At 44.2% G+C, this 19,168-nt stretch overlaps 1 protein-coding gene across 1 annotated transcript in view; it reads right to left on the bottom strand.

Annotated features, from left to right (window-relative positions):
• NFATC3 (nuclear factor of activated T cells 3) overlaps positions 1 to 18,209 on the bottom strand; it is a gene marked incomplete at both ends in the record, with an annotated part of 50,502 nt that extends 32,293 nt beyond the window's left edge. Inside the window, 2 exon segments of the mRNA XM_079541624.1 lie at positions 2,070 to 3,201; positions 18,110 to 18,209. Of these exon segments, the coding sequence (XP_079397750.1) occupies positions 2,070 to 3,201; positions 18,110 to 18,209 (1,232 nt within the window).
• Between the last annotated feature and the right edge of the window lie 959 nt (positions 18,210 to 19,168).

Here is a 19,168-nt window from a genome sequence, read left to right as displayed (position 1 = left end):
GCAATTAGTATCAAACTTATGACTACTGAGGTGCCTGCTTTTGTTTGCTGTCATAGACTACTTCAATGAGATTTCCCTCTGTTTCATTTTTATTCCTAAAACAGAAGTTAAATGAGCTTCCCTACTTCGTGAGCATCAAAATCAAAACAGTTTACAATGAAACACCTGAATATCCTGAAGTCGTGCAGGCTCACTGCACCAGTGGAACAGGCTACAAATGCTAAATAGTTCAACATTTCACTGAGGATACAGCTGCTAACGTAACCATTTCCACAAATTCAATACTCAGGGTGTATTTTGGGCAGCAGAGGTACACAGCTTGCTTTGTTCAGTTTACTTGTCAATAGATTTGGTCTTTACCTTCTTCTGCACGTACACCCATTTTATATTTTTGAAAAGTACCAGCTTTTAAATAAATTCTGACATTCTGTGTTAGGTCAATCATTAGCTCTTGCTTTTGCTTTCCCCCTACCCCTGCTAAGAAATTGCTTCATTCACTACATTCATCTCTCCATCTACCATATCCCTGAAGAACTAATCTCAAGCACTGCCACTACAGAATGACATTATTTCAATCCCTTATTTTCAAATCAGTACACAGCAGTATGGGAACACCAACATTTAAGCCTACAGCATGTTTTCATATGGATAACTTTTACATACACTAACCTAACATTATTAGAAAACATCTACACAAAACCAGAAGGATAGCTTCACCTCCCAGCCCCTTCCACCCCTTGTGTTTCAAACCTAGCAGAGCAATAAAAAGGTTCAAAAAGGAAGCAGATAATTTTTAGCTGAGTAATTGCAATAGCTACCCAGTCAGCAGCAATGCGACTTCAGTTCTCATTTCTACTCTACCTACTGCACTGTGGCCAAGTGGTCCCAGAAGTTCTGTGGTCCCAGAGATCACAGACCTGCTTCACCTAAAAAAATAACAGAATGGGAAGGAGGGAGAGTGAATTCTTCCTCCAGCTGAACTAGTTCCTTCTACTGAGTCTCCACAAATTATCCTGCAAGCACACAACTACAGAAGGACAAAACCCAATTAATTCAGCACCACACAGTTAGAAAATACCCTTGGAGCCAAAGCTCAAAAAGGAATTCCTTTTATTAAAAGAATTCTAGATGGCCTTCAGCATGACACGCAAATCTATTTTCTCTACCCCAATTTGTAGAAGTCTATCAACCCGAAAGAAGCAAGTGAAAATACAACGAAATGAAACCTCCACCTCTTTTGTGTTGCCAGTTTTATAAAATGAGCATTCAGGGTTTTTTTCAGAATCAGAATAGTAGGGGCTGGAAGGGACCTCTGGAGGTCTCGTAGTCCAACCCTGCTGCTAAAGCAGGTTTCCTACAGCAGGTTACACAGGAAAGAGTCCAGGCAGGTTTGAATATCTCCAAAGAAGGAGACCATCACCTCCCCAGACAGCCTCTGTCACCCAGCACTCTGTCACTCTCACAGTAAAGAAGTCTTTCCCCATGCTCGTATGGAACTTCCTATGCTCCAGCTTGTGCCCGCTGCCCCTTGTTCTATCACAGAGCACCACCAAAAGAAGCCTAGTCACATCCATTTGACTACCACCCTTTAGATACTTATTAGCTTTGGTAAGATCTCCTCTCAGCCCTCATTTCTGGAGGATGAACAGTCACAGGAAAAATGAAACCTTTCCTTATGAGGGAGATGCTCCAGGCCCCCATCACCTTTGTGGCCCTCAGCTGGAGCCTCTCCAGCACTTCTCTTTCTTGAAATGGGGAGACCACAACTGGACCCAGTGCTCCAGATGTGGTCCCACCATGGCAGGGCAGGGGGGAGGATGGCATCCCTCAACCTGCTGGCCATGCTCTTTTTCCATGCACCTCACTTGTATTAAAATGCTAACTGTTCAGAATGGATGCAACTGCTTACAATCTAAGCATGCACAAAAGCTGCAGACATTTCATTTAAAAAAGAAGTTTTCTTTTAGAGGTCTCAGTATAGCATAGAAGTATAAGCACATTAGCATGCCTACATAGGATGCATTGGAAGGAAACCTTCTGAAGGACTTCCATATTTTCTTACAACTTACCGAAATATAGGAGTATGACCAGGCTTTGGTTTGTTCCAAGTAAAGTGCGAAGGAACAGACAGAAATTGGTCTCCGGGCAAATCTTTTTTCAAGGCATGTTGAGAACCAGAGCAGTCATCTACTGCATTTTCAAGGGAAGATGATAAGTTACCCTGTTCTTCAGGGCAGATATCTATTTTTCCAGACAAAGTAGCAGTCTGATCCTCTGAGGTCTTTCTTGTTTTAAGAGGAATATCAGTCTCTGTACAACACTGAAATGGTGAAAGGCCGGAATTAAGACCTTGCACGTTATGGATGGAAGTGTTTAGCCATGTGTCTTCTGTTATGCTTCCTCTGGGAGAATGACCAGGTGATGGAGTAGGAGAATGGTGAGGAGAGAGAGAACCAGCATAGCAAATCTCAGCACTGGAGTGTCGCCGTTTCCCACAGGGGGATGTAGGTCTTGAGGAGGGCCTTGATGTTGGTCTAGGGCTTAGCCAATTCTCATCCGTAATGCTAGTTCTAGGAGAATGACAGGGAGACTGTCTAGGTGACAAGGCATGCCCAAATCCATAAGGCTGTTGCCAAGATTCATCATTAGGACCTCTTGGAGAACCACCGGGAGAGGCCAGAGGGGAGCCAAGGGTAAATCGAGCAGCTGCCTCATTTAGCTCTGAGTCTACATCATCATAAACATGGGAAATGGACTCACAAGAGGAAGCATCTGAAAACCAACTTCTGGAGGAAATGCTGCTGGCAGGGCTTGGACTAAGGGATGATTCCCTATATGATGGCTCAAGAGGAAGATAGAGATGGTCCCGTGAAGGCCTTTCCATATACTCATTTTCTGTGCCATTTGTGTGCAATTCATCTTCATTGGCTTCAATCCCTTGATGACAGTTAGGCGAAATAGAAGTAATCTGAATACTGGGGCACTCAAAGGGTTTGGGTCCACCTAGTGGACTGTATTTGGATTCTGGTACCTCACCGGTTCCTTCATAGTTCTTATGACTCTGAAGTCTTGTAGGTGGTGACAGAGGAGAGGAGTGAGACTGCAGTCCATGGCGAGGAATACAAATTGGCTGATTTACCGAAGATGATGGCTGGTCTACATTGAAGATGTATATGGATGCACAGTCATCAGATTCAAGATCTGAAAAAGAAGAGGAACTGAATCAGAGTAAATTACTTGAAAAATGACACAAAACCCTTTTGTTTCCCAGACACCTTTTCAACACCTTAGACACATCTCATTATAGTACAAAAAATAAAGCTAATTATTTTAGATCCCTCCCATTTACATATTTATGTATGACTACAGCTCAAGTTTTCTTTCATAAATCTTGCTTTCAATCAGATTCTGCAGTTCATCCACATCTTCAGTAGCTGAATATGTAATATACACAGAACATGGGTTTAAAATCTTGACAGCGTCTAATATGAAACGCTCAACTCAATCATCATCTTTCATAACTATTTTCAATTTATTCACCTCCTAATTGTTTTATCATAATCAGATGCTTGATCATCTTAACATGAATATGAACAAATATGACACTTTCTGCAATCTCACCAGTCAACAATTATAAGCACTAGAATAGGACATGAGTAATATTTGTCTCCTTTAACATCAGAAAGTATCTTCCAGCGACTCAAACTTCAATGAAGATGACAGATAATATTTAACCAGAAGAAGCCTAGCAAGAAATATTATTAAATATAGTACAAAGAATCTCATTCCAAAGGTCTTTTTGGCTTCCTAGAAAACTGTAAGCACCCATCTCACACAACAGCACTTTTTCAAGTCTCACAAAGTTTGAGCGAAAGCTATCCAGCATAAAAAAGGCAACGCAGAACAGCCTCAGATCTCACAAACTGAACCAAAACACAGGATACATTCCAAAGAAAAGCATGCAATCGTGATGGATTCAGCAGCTTTGTCTCATAGAACCAAAGCAGGAACTCTTGCCCTGATTCTCAGTATTAAGAGCCAGTATGAGATACTTGTCTTTGAAATGACTTATTTCCTTATTTCCTGACCACTCCTATTTGTTTCTTTTCTCTTCTGAAAGGGATCCCAAGTAGGATATTAGCACTTTCCCAATCTTTTCAGATTTCAAGATCCATTAGAAGTTACCATCAAGCAAAAGATCCATCTAGCCAATTCACACAGCTCAGAAGTTTCTGCTCATTTAAAAAGATACACATTTACCCTAACCAGTATTTTAACGCTGTCCCTCAGTTTGCTGCCTTGCTACATAAAATGAAAATGGTTTTAAATAAATTTATTCTCACAATCAAATAAAGTACCCAGACAGGAAGCCATGCATTTTAGCCTTCTCCATAATGAAAAAAAATGTAGGATGTTAATCAAGTCATTCTATTCTAAGTTTCATTCAGAGCAATCAGCATAAAATTAACTAAAAGGCATTATTCAGGAACAAAGCAAGAAAGCATCTCCTCAGAGACAAGAAGAAAGCATTTTCAAGTGGAGACAGAGCACAGTGCTACCAAAAAGCAGACTGTAACTCTGTATTCTGAAAGAGGCACAAAAACGCATTTAAGAGTAACATTCAGTACTGCGTGATGTTGCATGCAATATTACAGTCATACATAACACTTTTTATATAACTATGCCATTACTATTACTACACGTTTTAAGAGCACAAAAAACTATTATGTGCTGCTTTATAAATAAGCATTTACTAACAGCATCACGACACTGCTAAGGGACTATCGCGCCTGTCACACACATAATTAGCAACACTGTCAGAATTACATTTCTCTATCTTCTCTGAAGATTTTTTTTTAAATTTGGGGGAAAAAAAAAATCTTGTGCTGTTTCCCATCACAAAATATGAACTGCAAGCAGTAATTAGTTACAGATTTTCCACATTTACTGGTATATTCATATGCAGGGTCACAGATGTCTTTGTTCCCTTATTTAGTATTAGGACAGCTGGTCAAGAAAGAAAAAAGGCAATCCTGACAAAAGGATGACTTAAATTACTAAGCATTTATCCAGCTACTTGAAAGTTACAAACGAAACACACAGTTAAAGACATTCTGAAATAACGTTAAAAATGTTATAGAAAATCAACAGTCCTGTGTGTGCAACCATTTACTGTCATGAACAGCTTTAGGAACAGCAGCAGTACATTGCTGGGTTAAAACTCTCAGCAATGCAAAGAGCCTTATTTATTTCTCTTGCAGCAATGATCAAGAAATCTTACTATATTAAAGACAGCTTCTCTTTCAGCGCCACTGGGTTTACAAAACACACAGGTACACTCAGAATTCACGTTTCACAGAGCTGAGGTGGAAGAGCACAGGAACATCAGTGCAGGCTGGGAAGGCCTGCGGGAGAAAAGCAGGCGCGTTCCTGCGCCCAGCTTTGCAGCTCCTGCTCCGTGACAAACTGCCTCCAAGGATCCTGGCACGGCTGCTGCCCTTATCCCATGTGCACACTCCACAAACAGGAAGCCAGGAACCAGGAGTAAGGCCTAGGAATCTAACAAACACTCCCCCAGCAGCACACTTATGACTGTGGAGACAATGTATTTTGAAGTCTACATACAGCTCTCGGACAACATCAATAAACAGGCAGCTTTATCTCAGTTTGGGACCATCCTCTGACTCTCCCCTCATAGCCATGTGTTAAAATAATCTGTTAGCTGCTTATACAAACAACAACGCTGGGACTTTTACAGTGTGTCTCATCAATTCTACTGAATGAGTTACCAGTAATTTTCTTCTGTCATATTAACTGTAGGGAGAATTTGATCTGGATGGGCCCCCGAACTAAATGGAAGGAACAAGGCAGCCTACAAAGACAAATACAACTTGGGCAAAAGAAACCAGTGGGGGGGGAGGGGGAAGGGGGTGAGGAGAGAAAGACTGACAATCCATAAAATGGAGACAATAGCTCAGAAAAAAAAATCCAATGCAGGGCTTCGGGAAAGCAGAGAATAAATAAACTCACAGAAGTCTCACAAAAGGCAGTAGAAGGCAAAATGGAGTTACAAAGCAGCCCAAAGCAAAAACAGAGTCATGGGCATCTGGAATCTTAACAGGAGACCTACTGCATCCCAGTAACACTATGGGGACAAGATGCAAGTTGGCCTAGCCGTGAGGCCTTCAACCTTAAAATATATGAAAGAACCATTCAAGAAACAGAAAATAAATCAGATTAGTAAAGTAAAGCATAAAAAAATACCACAAACACATGGAGGCAAGATGCTAGGTAGACAGATACAGCAACACACAAGGATTTAAACAAAAGCACTGCCATCCGTATCAGAAGTCTGCCACGACCTTGAAAGGGCAGATGGTTAAATGTCTTCTCTTCATGAAGTCAATTAAGTAAATTAATGAAATTAATAGTAATGCAGAGTAAAGAAACAGGACTGAATAAAAGGTTAAGGAGTACTGAAGAACTACAGACCAATCAGTTTAACTTCAGTTATAGGACTAATTTGTTCCAGTTAGCATTTAAAAAGAAGAAAAGGAAACAAAACCAGAAGTCCAGGTGGGTTACAAACAAAAGCACATCAAACTAATTTTGTTTTACGAACGAAGGTCTTTCTGGTAGCCAATGCAGAAAGCAGTTCAGCTTTGCTTTAACTTACTGAGGCGTTTAATGCTGCCAGCACACAGAAGCCGGTGAGTCTTTAGCAGCACAGCAAAGCCCTTTTCCACACCCTGCTGAGAACTCATTTACCACAGAGAACATAAAAGGCAGCGTATCTCCCACATCCATGAAGTGTGTAACAGCTATATAAAGCTGCAGACCTGCAATGCAATCCGACATCAGGTGTCTGTGCCTCCCCTTAACAACAGGAGCCGGGCAGGCCGACATTCTGAGCACACATTTGCAACAGTCTGGAAGCAGGCTGGTGTACAGCAGCTCCCATTCAATGTTACAACAGCACTGGCTCATCTCTGACAAAGCTGTTAACTACTCTTCAATGTAACCAGGGCACATAATGAAATAATACCCAGAACAACTGTTTCTGAAGTGCACTTTGCTCACTACTTGCTGCATCAGACTGCACATTCGGATCTAGTCATGCTGCCCACCAGTTGCTCGCTGCTCAGCCACGCACTGGCACACACTTATGTGCAGCTGTGCAACGTGCCAGATTTCTCCACAGAAGGAAGGTCAATTACTATCAAATGTCTGAACACGAGCCCCATGCCAAATACATTCAAACCACTTTATTATCCTAGGTTTGTAAGCTCATAAACAAACAGGCTCAGACAATAGGAGTTGCCATAAGGTACTAAGCAAGTGCAACACGACCCAGGTCTTACAAAAATACTACTGTGAAAACAGGATCAGTAATCAAGTCCTTTAAATAGCATCAGGAAAGACTTGAGCACCGCCACAGACATCATCTGTGTTCTAACACAAGTCACATAATCTCCATCTCCATTCCCAAAAACTTTTAAAAAAAATAAATAATGACAACCTGCTCTGTTTTTCAGGTCTGCCAAAGTCAGCCACCACCATCTCTTTCCAAACTTGATGGTACTACAAGAATGCCACAAAAGTATCTGTTAACGTGAACAAAAAGTGTATGAAGCTCCATTTCTAAAATGTCAGTATCCTGCTAAGTTGCAGCCTTCTTTCTTGGGGTGAAAGAAGAGAAAATCTTCACAAAGAACCAAAAATACTCCAGAGCCACTGTTTTCCCACTATGCACTTAAAACCACAACTGATCAGTTCTTGTTGGTACACCACCATGTTAAAGCTCTACAGTCAGATATTTCATTCCAGCTTTCCACTGCAACCTGTTAGTTCTCCAGAGACAATTCCTGTCTTCTGACAAGCTTAATCAGTGCTAGCAGGCAGCTTAATAACGATCAACTCAAAAAAGCTTGAGAAACACAGCCACATGTTTGTTTATAAAGGAGTAGAACTGACTAGTAAGCCACCAAATATGGTAATAAAAAAGCATAAATTGGTAAAACAATTGGAGTGACAACGTGGAGCAGACGGAAAACACCTCTTTGGACTTTTTTTGCAGTAGTGCAAAGCTTTCAGGAAAGAGATTATTTACATCAACCTCATTTTGTGAAGGACTTCTCCCTGTTCGATGATTCTGTGCTCTGTTTCATGCATATCTGATTACTCAAAAAGGACAGAAATAAATGTACTTCTGTCAGTCACATACGCAAGAGGCCATCAGCATTTCACTTGCCAATATTACTCATCTTCTTGTGTTAAGCAAGGACAATGGAAATGTGCAAGAAAAAGAATCTTTTCTACAGGGGAAGCTTCCAAATTCTAGTCTGATGAGAATGAGCTGTCCTCAGTAGAACTGCAGAACAGTAACGAACTGCAGTAGTTGAAGCAAGAGAATCATACAGCATATCAAATGTTTACAACTGACACTGCATTGAAAAAGGAACAGGCAAGCTGGCAGGATGGAGCTCCACCTTAGGTTTTTTCAGCAGTAACTGCCCACCCACCCACACAAAGGGGGAAGGGCAATGAGAAGAGACGTATTTTTAACCCAGATGATTTTGGCAATCTGATTTACAGTGCAGTAACATAAGCCCTAGGATATATGGAGAAACAAGCAACCAGGACAGGAACCGCAGGTGGCTGCACTACCAAACAAAAACATAACATGCAGTCAAAGCCTCAGGCCACGGCCTGGTACAACACTTAAAGTGGAATGGCTGGCCGTGGAGTAACACACATCAAGCCTCACCCTAACGTAACAGACTTCAGTTCCAAATAGGGAAATAACAGTCATTAAATTTTATTTGGCACATAAGAAAGACTAAATAAACATGAAAATCAAACAAGCCATAGGCATGTTCCAAAAAAATTACGTGCTTGTTTCTCAACTGAGATTAATGCAGTTTGCCACTTTCTTCCATGTTTTTAAAATACAAGTTTTCCTAATCCTTCACTGCAAAGTGCTTTGAGATATGCTGATTAGACCAATGTAAAAAGCAGCAGAAGAGTCCAGCTTGTAGCAGTAAGGTTCAGCAGGACTGTCATGCTCAGTTACAAGAACAGAAAACAGCAACCGGAAGCACAAGGCACTGTTCAGACCTGCGCCCTCTCAGCCTTTCTCAGTATTTCTGCTTAGTATGAAGCAAGGTTTTAAGTGAAAGCTTTTTAAATCTTGTGATTCGGTATTTAAGGATTATCCATTAATATTCATAACAGGTGAAAGAAAAATATTTGCTTCTTGCTTTAAAAATCTGCAAGTTCCAAGGCTGCTCTTTGCTTCCCTTCTCCCCCTGAGGGTTTGTCACTCCAGAGGACATCCTACTTCAGGGTACCAGACCCTCACAGCTAAAGGCAAGCTGCTGCCCTCCAGCCTGAAGTCTCATCCACCGTTCAGTGTAAGACTGAAAGTCAGCTCAACACGACCCAAGCAGTTCAGAGATTCTTTACATGGTGCAATGCCTCCACACAGCATTTAATAACATGTAGTTGTTACTGCTCTTTTCCAGATAGAGTACAATATTTTACCTGTTCAGTTAACCAGATGCTGTAAAAGAACTTAGTCCTGCATCCCCTGAGCACCTGGTATGTGTGGATGCAGGGACCAAGAGAAGACCAAGCATTCAAACTGTTGTGCTGTGCCTGACCACAGTAAGATGAGCAGTGATAGAAACAAAATGACAGCAAGTAACTGAGGAGAAAAAGGGAATTGCGCGCTGGCCAAAGGTTTGTCTGGATTGTTGGTACTGTAAACTGAATTATCACTCACAACCCATCTCACTTCTGGGGGCAAACCTAAAAGACTTCATAAAGGGTTCTCCTTGGTTACTGCTCTATCTAGAAACTGAAATTGTCACCTAACTACACCGACATGACTGCACTGGCCACTGATCAGCTCCTAACACCCACGAGCTTATTGACAGCAGCCTGATCTATATTGAGACAACCAATGTATCGTCTGCTTCAGTCCCAGAGCAAGCACTGCAGAGAAGCTGACTTTCCATGACCAGAGCACTTAAGTAAGGCCACAGCAAAATAAAAGCAACACACCCAGCACAGAAGTGTGCAAGAAAATGAGTATCTTGGTTTATAGGAAAGCATGATGACATAGGTTGTGGCCTCTGAGAAAGTTTGCTGAAAAAGAACACAAGTGGTGAAGGCAAAAAGTTTCAGCAGGGAAAAGCTAAGTTATACAGTACGAGAAGGGGAGCAGAATTGGAGGCATGTCTTTTTCTGATCAAACAGAGTGTGACACAGATGCTGAGATTGGTGTTAATGGGATCTGAGCAAATTAGTTTGGGAACATCTCACACTCATCAAAGCCACTCTGTACTTCTGCAGCTGTCCTGCAGCACAACCAGGGCAAACCCTTCCATTCCACTGCAGGCAAGCCTACCCTACAGATAACTCAGTGCTTCAACTCATCAATATGTAAACTTTACATACACAAATCTCAAAGAGAGACTGAAACGAGCCAGAATGAGAAGTGTTCGCATCAGTGAAGAATTAGCAACCCCCTGAATTCACTCTGTTAACTGACTGACATGGTATAATGAGCAGAAATGAGAATCTAACAGCCAGGCAGGTGCTTGGGGAAACAGCCAAGGGGAAGCCAACCCAACAGCCAAGTGAACACTGAGTCAGAGAAAGAACGCCAATTCTTCAGCAGCTTTCAGAATAATCCCCCAAAATAGAAAGAACATGACTGTGCCACATGCAAACTCTGGAACTTATATATTTCTTTGTAGAGTCCTAAATAACTCGTGTTTATTCCAGCAGGAGCGAAGGCTTCACCAGATACCGACGCAATCAGTTCAAAAACAAATCCTCCCCCGGCCAGCAGAAGTGCCAAGCAATACAAAAGATACTAGCAGCTGCTGCTTGAACACTTAGACCTGATAATTTACACCGATGAAACACAGGAACTCTGATCTAATTTGAAGAAGCTGTACACAATACAAAATGTTGGCAGATTTTTTTAGTGGTTCCTTGTATTAAACTACAGATTCTCATCTCACACTGTCACCTGAGTGCGGCTGTCCCAAATGACCCTGCTAAAACCTGTAATTGTGTCGTTACTCCATCTCTGCTGCTCCTCTGTGTCTGTGACTCAGGCAACTGTTATGTTTTACTTAAAGTACGTATGCATGCTTATAAATTACTGCAGACATTATTACAGCACTTTATCCAGTCAGCCAAAGCAGCAAACCACTGTCACAGTTAGTAAAAGCATCCTGAACTCATCATCAGCTTGAAATTCTGTTTTTGGTGTGGGTTTCATTTCGGGTGATGCAAGGACTTTGTAAATCAATTTAGTTAGAAGGTAACACTGGGTGTTGCTGTCCCAGCTACCTCCAGTCACAACACGAATTCCCTCCGCGGTGCAGCACAATGGCTGCTAATCGCCGAGTTTATCTTTAAGCGATCTTCCCATTTCTCTATTTGCTCATAACAATATAAAGCAATTTAAAAGACAGAATGGAAGAAACTCTCTCTCACAGCACTGGCTTCTAAAAACTAAAGTTAACAGTCACAGAATACAGATTCTCGTTAAGTAATGAATTCAAGGTTTTTGCCTCCTGCAGTCCCAATGGGCTCATATCTAAAAAACAAAAGCCTAGATTTGAAAGGACCTAAAGGTAAATCAATATTCTGAATATTTCCCTCAACAAACGTGTTAAACATTCAGAAAATCCCACCTCAAGTAGCAATATTCTGTTAGAACTATTTCTCCTTTTTTGAAGTGATGAACAATCTAAGAAGCAATTTTTCAAACAAATGCTAATAATGACATTCTACATTTCTAGGGGTGGTGAATCAACTGTAGGTACCTGCCCATGTGTTCACCTACAACTGTTTTTTACACAGTTAAAAAACAAACAAAACCACCAAACCAAACAAGACTTCTTTTTTCCTCCCATTTCCCCAAGTACCTAAAAACAAAAACTAGACCTCCTCAAAAACCTAAGGAAAACAATTTCCATCACCCCATCATCCCTTCCTTGACAAGAATCCACAGCAGGCAATGTCGGTGGGATATTCAGCCAGAGGAGCAGTAAATGATGAAGTGCAGCCGTGCAGCGAACTGCCGAGATGCACAGCCCGCACCCAGCCAGCTTACCGACAGCTGGCAGCTCCTCAGGCTGAACAGTTTCACAAGGCTTGCTAACGACCTATGCCACCGGCGTTTGACAAAAACCCGTACGGATGGGTGTTCTGAAGGCAGAACAGAACTCTGACTCGGGAATAAGCTTGCTCCTGCTTTGCCATTTCACCTAGCCCTACCGATCATTTCACTCATCTTAAATTCCACTGTCATCTGAGCCCCACACGGCACGCCTGGACAAGCGCACCGACCTGGATGCTGCTTTACAGGCTGGGCTGACTGCCAGCGCTGCTCCACGTACTTCCCTGGCCCGCTAGGGCAGCTTCAGGCAACAACTCCAGTATTTACGTTATTGCTGTGAACAGCCAAACTGCTGCTTACTATTAAGCAGGGCCCAATCTACTCTTATTTCTCACTCGTTCAACAGCAACATTACTTAACTAGTCCTCTAGTGGGATATAATCAACTGCTTGCAGCTATAGGAAACAAACAAAAGGAAAAAAGACAGTCACATTTTAAGCAGAGAGCTACTTTCTCTTTAAAGAAAGTTTATTTCCAGCCTCAGCATTTGTTCTGGCTTGCACTGTGCCCAACATCCAGGTGGGAGGAAGGGGAACAGAGAGCGGCATGTGAGGCTGAATGCTCACATGAAATAGGTGACGCTTGGCCAAGCTAGTGGTCTTTCTGAAACTTGTGCACCAGTGTGCCTCGATGCGCAATGCAGAGAGCCAAACCATGAAAGTTATGACATGAGATCACGTGCAACTACAACTGCCTTGCAACAGCACACATGAGAATTGGGTACTTTGCCAAATGGTCTCGTTCTGGTCAAGCTTCATTCAAACAATGGAGACCTCATGTAGTGAGCACAGTATGGAAAGAAGCAACGCATCTGAATGTGTCAGCCTCCCATGATTTCTGTTTTAGCGCAGCCCAAGCAACTCTGACTTAATTGATACCAGATTTCATTTTAATACAATTTTTTCTTCGGTACTTCCTCAGTACCTCTCTATTATCTCCACGTCACAAGGTCCATGTCACAGACCCTCTATTCTCAGCCAGCTGCAGCTGCTTGGCCCCCCTGCCCTCCACCAGCACATCATATAACCGCAGCCCATGCATCATTTGCATCGTGCCCTGCGCATCAGCCTTCACGTGCACGTCACAGAAATCACCACCTTCTGAAATAAAACTGTGGCAGTAGTTCAATTTCCCCTCAAGTGGTGGTTCCTCCTGAAATACATTTAGTGCTCAATATCTAATAAACAAATATTTTGGTTTACCTCTAGAGGGAAAAAGAAAAAAAAAGAAAGAGACTCAAGCAACTTGCTCATTTGTTTCTTTGTTGCACCAGCTGATGTTGGCATTAACTGAGGAGCTCTCTTTAGTACAGCAAAGCAAACATTTACAGACCTACACATACTGCTGTACTTACACGAATGGCTCAAATTATACCCATTAACCTCAGTTACCATCCTGTGCAAAGACTTTCTCCCCTACCCACAGCCAACCAAACCTAAATGGACTAAAAGGGCTTAACAGGTGGGTAGAAAGATGGACTCTGAAAAAGACTCCAGCAGATCACATCCCACGAGCTGCTCCTGGTGAAGGAAAGCAGACTTTGTGGCAGTTCAGGGCCAGAAGTACGCAGTCACAGAAAGGATGTCAGCACAGCAGCCCTGCTCTGCTCGCACCTTGAGCACACGACTGCCAGCGTTCAGCCTTCAATTTTCACCCTGTCTAATTATGAGACTATTTTCTTTCCTAGCACAACTTGACTTTCTTAGCTTTGCCTACCTTAATCACCATCTTAGGGAAAAGAACAAGAAGTTCAAGCACACTACAAACTTCTATAAACATTTTAGCCTGTCTCCTACTCTCTACCAACAGCCTCTGGCAGCAATGTCACAAATACATGTTGAAGAAGTGGAGGTTACTTTAGATATCAGTGATCAAAGCAAAGCTGTAAAGACTAGTATAACAGTATTGTTTCAGTACAAGTCATCAGTTCTAATATTTTTCTACTACATTCCTAAATTAAAAGACTCTCATGCAATGCCCGCTTCTGCTGCAGAGAACAGCTGAGTTGCTGAGGCCAATGCAGTGGCAGACATCACTTTGGAGTGCTCAGCACACAGGCAGCAGGACATGCAGAGCAGCCCAAGGAGCTCCAAAGTGCTCACAGGGAAAGAAGAATAAATACAGAAGCCTGAAAGAGAAAATATGGTATTACTTTGATATTCACGATGGCATCGTGTATCGGTATTTGGAAATGGCCTTGAACCAGTAAGCTAACGGCTCTAAGCTAGAAGAAAAAAACTTGAAGTACCACTGAATTATGGAAGCTTTCAAATAAACTCAGAGCCAAGTCCAGTTATAGTGTCCTTCAGTGGAGCACAGCTCCAGCTAACAAAGGCATTCTGAATTGTCACTAACTTCATCACCAAACTGGGACACAAAAACAGAACAAACAAACAAAATAAATCAAACAACCCACAACTCCGTCTGTTTTCTTCTCAGGAGGTAAGGAGGACTGTGAGAAATAATGTACCAGTAACAAGATTACTAAACAGTATTACTTAACCAAATATCAAGTCACGGAAAATATGCAGATTTTTTTTTTTTTTTTTTTTTTTTTTTTTACTTTTCTTCACAGTTTCCAAGAAAATAAAACAGATATTATGAACAAAAACTCCAAGGAGAATAATTTTGGCTTTTTGCAGTAAAGCAATCAAATCCAGTGAAAGCAAACAAAAAGCGACACAGGATGACAACCAACACTGAAAGCGAGCAGGTAACAGGAATTTCTTCTCCTCCGTAACTGCAGAACAAAAGGCTGGGGGTCAGGGCAGCCATCCTGGGTAACAAGGCCTCCGCCTGCCTCTCGCTCTTACAGAGCTTCTGCAGGGTTCTGAACTGCACTACCAACCACTCAACTGCCTGTATTTCCTAATTAAATAATTCCTTTTCTGGATATTGAACCGCTTGCAGCCTCTGATTTTAAACCACCCCACATTTCACATACCAACAAGAAATAATTCTGGATGGTTCAGAACTTTACAAGATCCTGAATTCCCAGCTCAGTACTACATACTCTGAGTTCTTTAAAGAGCCCTTCCCTCGTAAAAAGCACAGTTTTTGAAACAGAAGATAAACTCTGAAAATAAAAATTCAGCTTAAGAAACATCACAGCAACTCATCCTTGCTCCCTTTTGCACAGCTCAGTATTTCAGCAGTGAACTTCATCCTCAACAGATGAGCTTTAACAGCAGCACGGACACCACAATGCTTATTTGCTTAACGCCTAATAAATTCAAAATTCAAACTTCTCAAAATTACACTGAATTGCATTGAAGTACTGGGGGCAAGCAGGGTGGGGGCATCAGAAAAAAAGTATATATACATTTTTTCAATATTCAAGTATCAAATGCAGAAATCTCAAAAGTCTCCTTTTAGCAAAAAGGTGGAGACACCTCAAATACATTTGGCAAAGCCACTTACAGGACCTCAGTGCAGCTGACAGAACGTGGCAAGATGCAATCAGATGCTCCTGCAACAGAACAGTTCTGCAGCAAAGGGATTTGGTTCACTTCAGAGTGCTCTATCACTGAAGGCCTGGATTATTCCGTCAGAAAGATGAAGCCCATCAATCCCCAGAACTCCACCAGCTGTACTGGCTGCTAAACACTGCCAGATGAAAGCAACCCCTTGCTGCTTCCTTGGGACACGGACACTGAACTACCAAAGAGAAGAGGAAGGCGCTACAGAATGCGCTCAGTGCCTGATCACCATTTACAACTACCTGAGATGCTTCTGAACCAAATTTGCACACCAGCTCACAAGGTATGTGAAATGAGCAATCCCTCTGAATTTAAATGAAGTATGCTGCAGACTGCAGTATCACAATGGACTTCTAAGCACTTTTGAACCATCCTTCATGCATTCCCCCCCATCATATGAACTGCCACTTTCAGACTAGATGTGCAAGCACTGCTGCAGAACACTGATCTCATTTTCTGCCACTCAGCACAAAACTAAGTACTCTGGTTCAAGTGTACTGAAAACCACTGAAATTGCTTTATGTATTAACTTGGGAAACAGGCTGCTTTAATTCCTCCTACTATCCTTTTAAAGTCGTACAAAAAGGTAATCTCCAGCCTGAGATCAACATCTGCATGGTAGTTCAGGAATCAGAAGTACATTACATGAAAGAAAGATCATATTTTCTTACTTTTGATTAAAAAGTCAAAAATTAAAAATAAAAAAACTTATAAATACATCCATATATCCAGAATAATTAAATGCTATCACTACAGCAGTCTCAGCACAAACGAAAGCATTAATATAGATTTCTGTGCTATTTGTGCAAGAACTTTGTGCCCAACACCTCTTTCACAGGGATGCGATCCCAAACATCCAGAGATACAGCATGAAGCACAAGAACTTGTCTTCAAGTGATCCCAAGAGACTTGGCAATTTGAATATTATTTATTTCAAATTAAGCACCTTTCCCTGTGACCTACATGTTTTAACATGACCTTCCATTGGCAAAGAAAATACCCTTATGCTTATTCTGCCACGCAACTGCCATCATCACTGAAGCTGGAGATATAGGGCTATGAAACATATGGTTTAAATACTCTCCTTATGGAGATCTAAAAGTTTCTCTTCAATTGTACAAAAAAGTTTCTCTACAATTGTACTCAGATGAGGGAAAAAATGAAAGATAAAAAGATTTCCAATTTGGATCTGTGCTTTTACAGATTCCAGTCGTCAACACACGGGCAGCATTAACGGCTGAACTCTAGCAGTGCTTCCATTGACTGATCCCAACCCTTCCACCTCCAGCCCACATCTGCACACCACCAACCAGGAGCTCCTCAGCCAGGGATGCAGACAGGATGCAGGCACACGAGCTCTTACTGAGTGCTACAGCAACTGACTGCTTCATGGTCCAACTGTCACATTTTCAAACTTGCCTTAAAAATAGTCTTACCATATCAAACATGGAAATTTCTGTCTATGTAAGGCAGCATCTGAACCATTTGTTATTGAATACTACCAAAATACAAATATTATAGAATTGCTAAGGTTGGAAAAGAACTCCAGGATCATTAAGTCTAACTCCTGACCCATCACCTCTGTGCCCACTACACTGCCCTGTCTTCCAACCAATGTTTTTTTTTTTTCCATCAATCCCTCACTGAGTAACACAGTATTATGTGGAAAGTGCATAGAAATTGGAACGCCATCAATTTTTTTTGTAATCAAGAAGCATCCCCACTGTTTCCCGTTCGACCTGCACGCATCCTGTCCATCTGGTCCATAATGAATTTATTTTGGCTAGCAGAACTCAGGTCTCCTTCCCAAACGCACCATCTGCTTTTTAACATTCCCGTCCCGTTAAGTTGGAAAACAAGGAAGGAAAATCTTTTTTTTTTTCCCCTTTTTTTTTTTTTTTGTCCAAGAAATCTGTAAGCTAAAACTTAACACTAAGAAAGCCGGAGTTCACTTCTGGCACAAGCCGCACGGAACGCGGAGCACTTCTCCCACCGAAGCGGCGCGGCCCGCAGGCGGCCCAACATGGCTGCGCGCAGCTCCGCACCCACAGCCGTCCCGCAGCTCCGCACGATCGCCGTGCAGCCCCGCACGGCGCGGCCGCGGCAACAACGCCCTGCGGACGCAGCTTTCCGCCCCGCTCCTCCCGGCCCCGTCCCTCCCCGTCTCCCGGGCAACCCGAGTTTTTCGGTCTTTCTTTTTTTTTTTTTTTTTTTTTTTCTTTTTTTTTTTTTTTCTCCCTTCAGTTTTTCCCCTCCCAACGACGGCGGGGCCGGGCCGCCCCTCCTCTGATCGCCCGTCGTCTCATCGCCCCGCCGGGCCCGGCCCGAGCGCTGAGAGCGGTACGGCCGCTCCCCGCCCCCCCGCCGCGCCGTGAGGAAAACAGGAAGCCGCCCCCCCGCCCCCCCAACGGCCCGGCCGGCACCGCACCTGCAGGGCCCAGCGGCGGCCCGGGCCCGGGCTGCCCGTCCTCCCCGAAGATCAGCCTGAAGTCGAACTCGTCGTTGGCTCCGCAGTTTGCCGTAGTCATGGGTTTGGCCGGCGAGGCGAAGCGGGACACCGTCGCCCTGCCGGGCCGCGCCGGGCTCCGCGCCGGGCTGCGCTGTGGCCGCCGCCCCTCAGGGCCGCCTCATGGCACCGCGCGCGGCCGAGGGGAGGGGGCGCGAGGCGGGGGGGGGGCGCGCGGCAGGCGGCGGCGCGAGCGGCTGCTCCGACCTCGGCGCGAGCGGCCGTGCCCGGGCGCCTTCTGTCACTCACGGGGGAAGGGCGCCCGCTACGGGCCGACGCCGGCCCCGCCCCCGCCCCGCGCGCGCCCGCCGGCCCCGCCCCCACCCGGCGATTCCCACACCCGCGCCCTCTCGCGCGGCGCTCGCCCGTGACGTCGGCCGCACCGAGGGCGCCTCGTGACCCGCGCTGCTGAGCGGGCGGCGAAGGACGGAGGGACGTCACGCGGCGCCGTGTTGCCGCGGGGACCGCCGGGGGATGTAGTCGGTCGTCGGGCGCGGAGGCGCCGCCCAGCGGGAGCGGGCCGGCCGTGCCGAGGGGCGGGGTGCCACGTGTCGCTGCGCTCGCGCCGCAACGGCTCCGCGGCCGGGCAGCGCCTGGGGGCTGCGGGGTGGGGGTGGGCCGACGGCGCGCCGTGCGAAGGAACGGCCCCGCGGTCCCGGAGTAGAGCGTGGGAACGCCAGAGCGTCGTCGTGCGTTGTCCCGCATCTCGTGCTGAAGGAAGGAAAAGGCTGAAAGCACGTGCGGAGCTGCGGCTGTTGTTGCAGCCGGCCCGGGCGGTGCCGACGCTCCCGCTGCAGGCCCGGGGTGTGCTGAGCTGGTAGGGTGAAACTCCGTGTAGCCCGTGCTGTGCAGCCGTGTTGCTCCTCAAATGGGGAAAGCGGGAAGGTTCTATCGAGTTCTGTGCTGTCGGTACGGATGGGAGCTCAAGTCCTGCTCGTACCTAGCCGTGTGGTCTTGAAGGTCAGTTATGGGGTGTTCACA

The sequence above is a fragment of the Tetrao urogallus genome (assembly GCF_951394365.1).
Source record: "Tetrao urogallus genome assembly, chromosome: 12".
Classification (NCBI taxonomy): domain Eukaryota; kingdom Metazoa; phylum Chordata; class Aves; order Galliformes; family Phasianidae; genus Tetrao; species Tetrao urogallus.
Note: the sequence above shows the minus strand (reverse complement) of the source record. Positions and strands in the feature narration are given on the sequence as shown.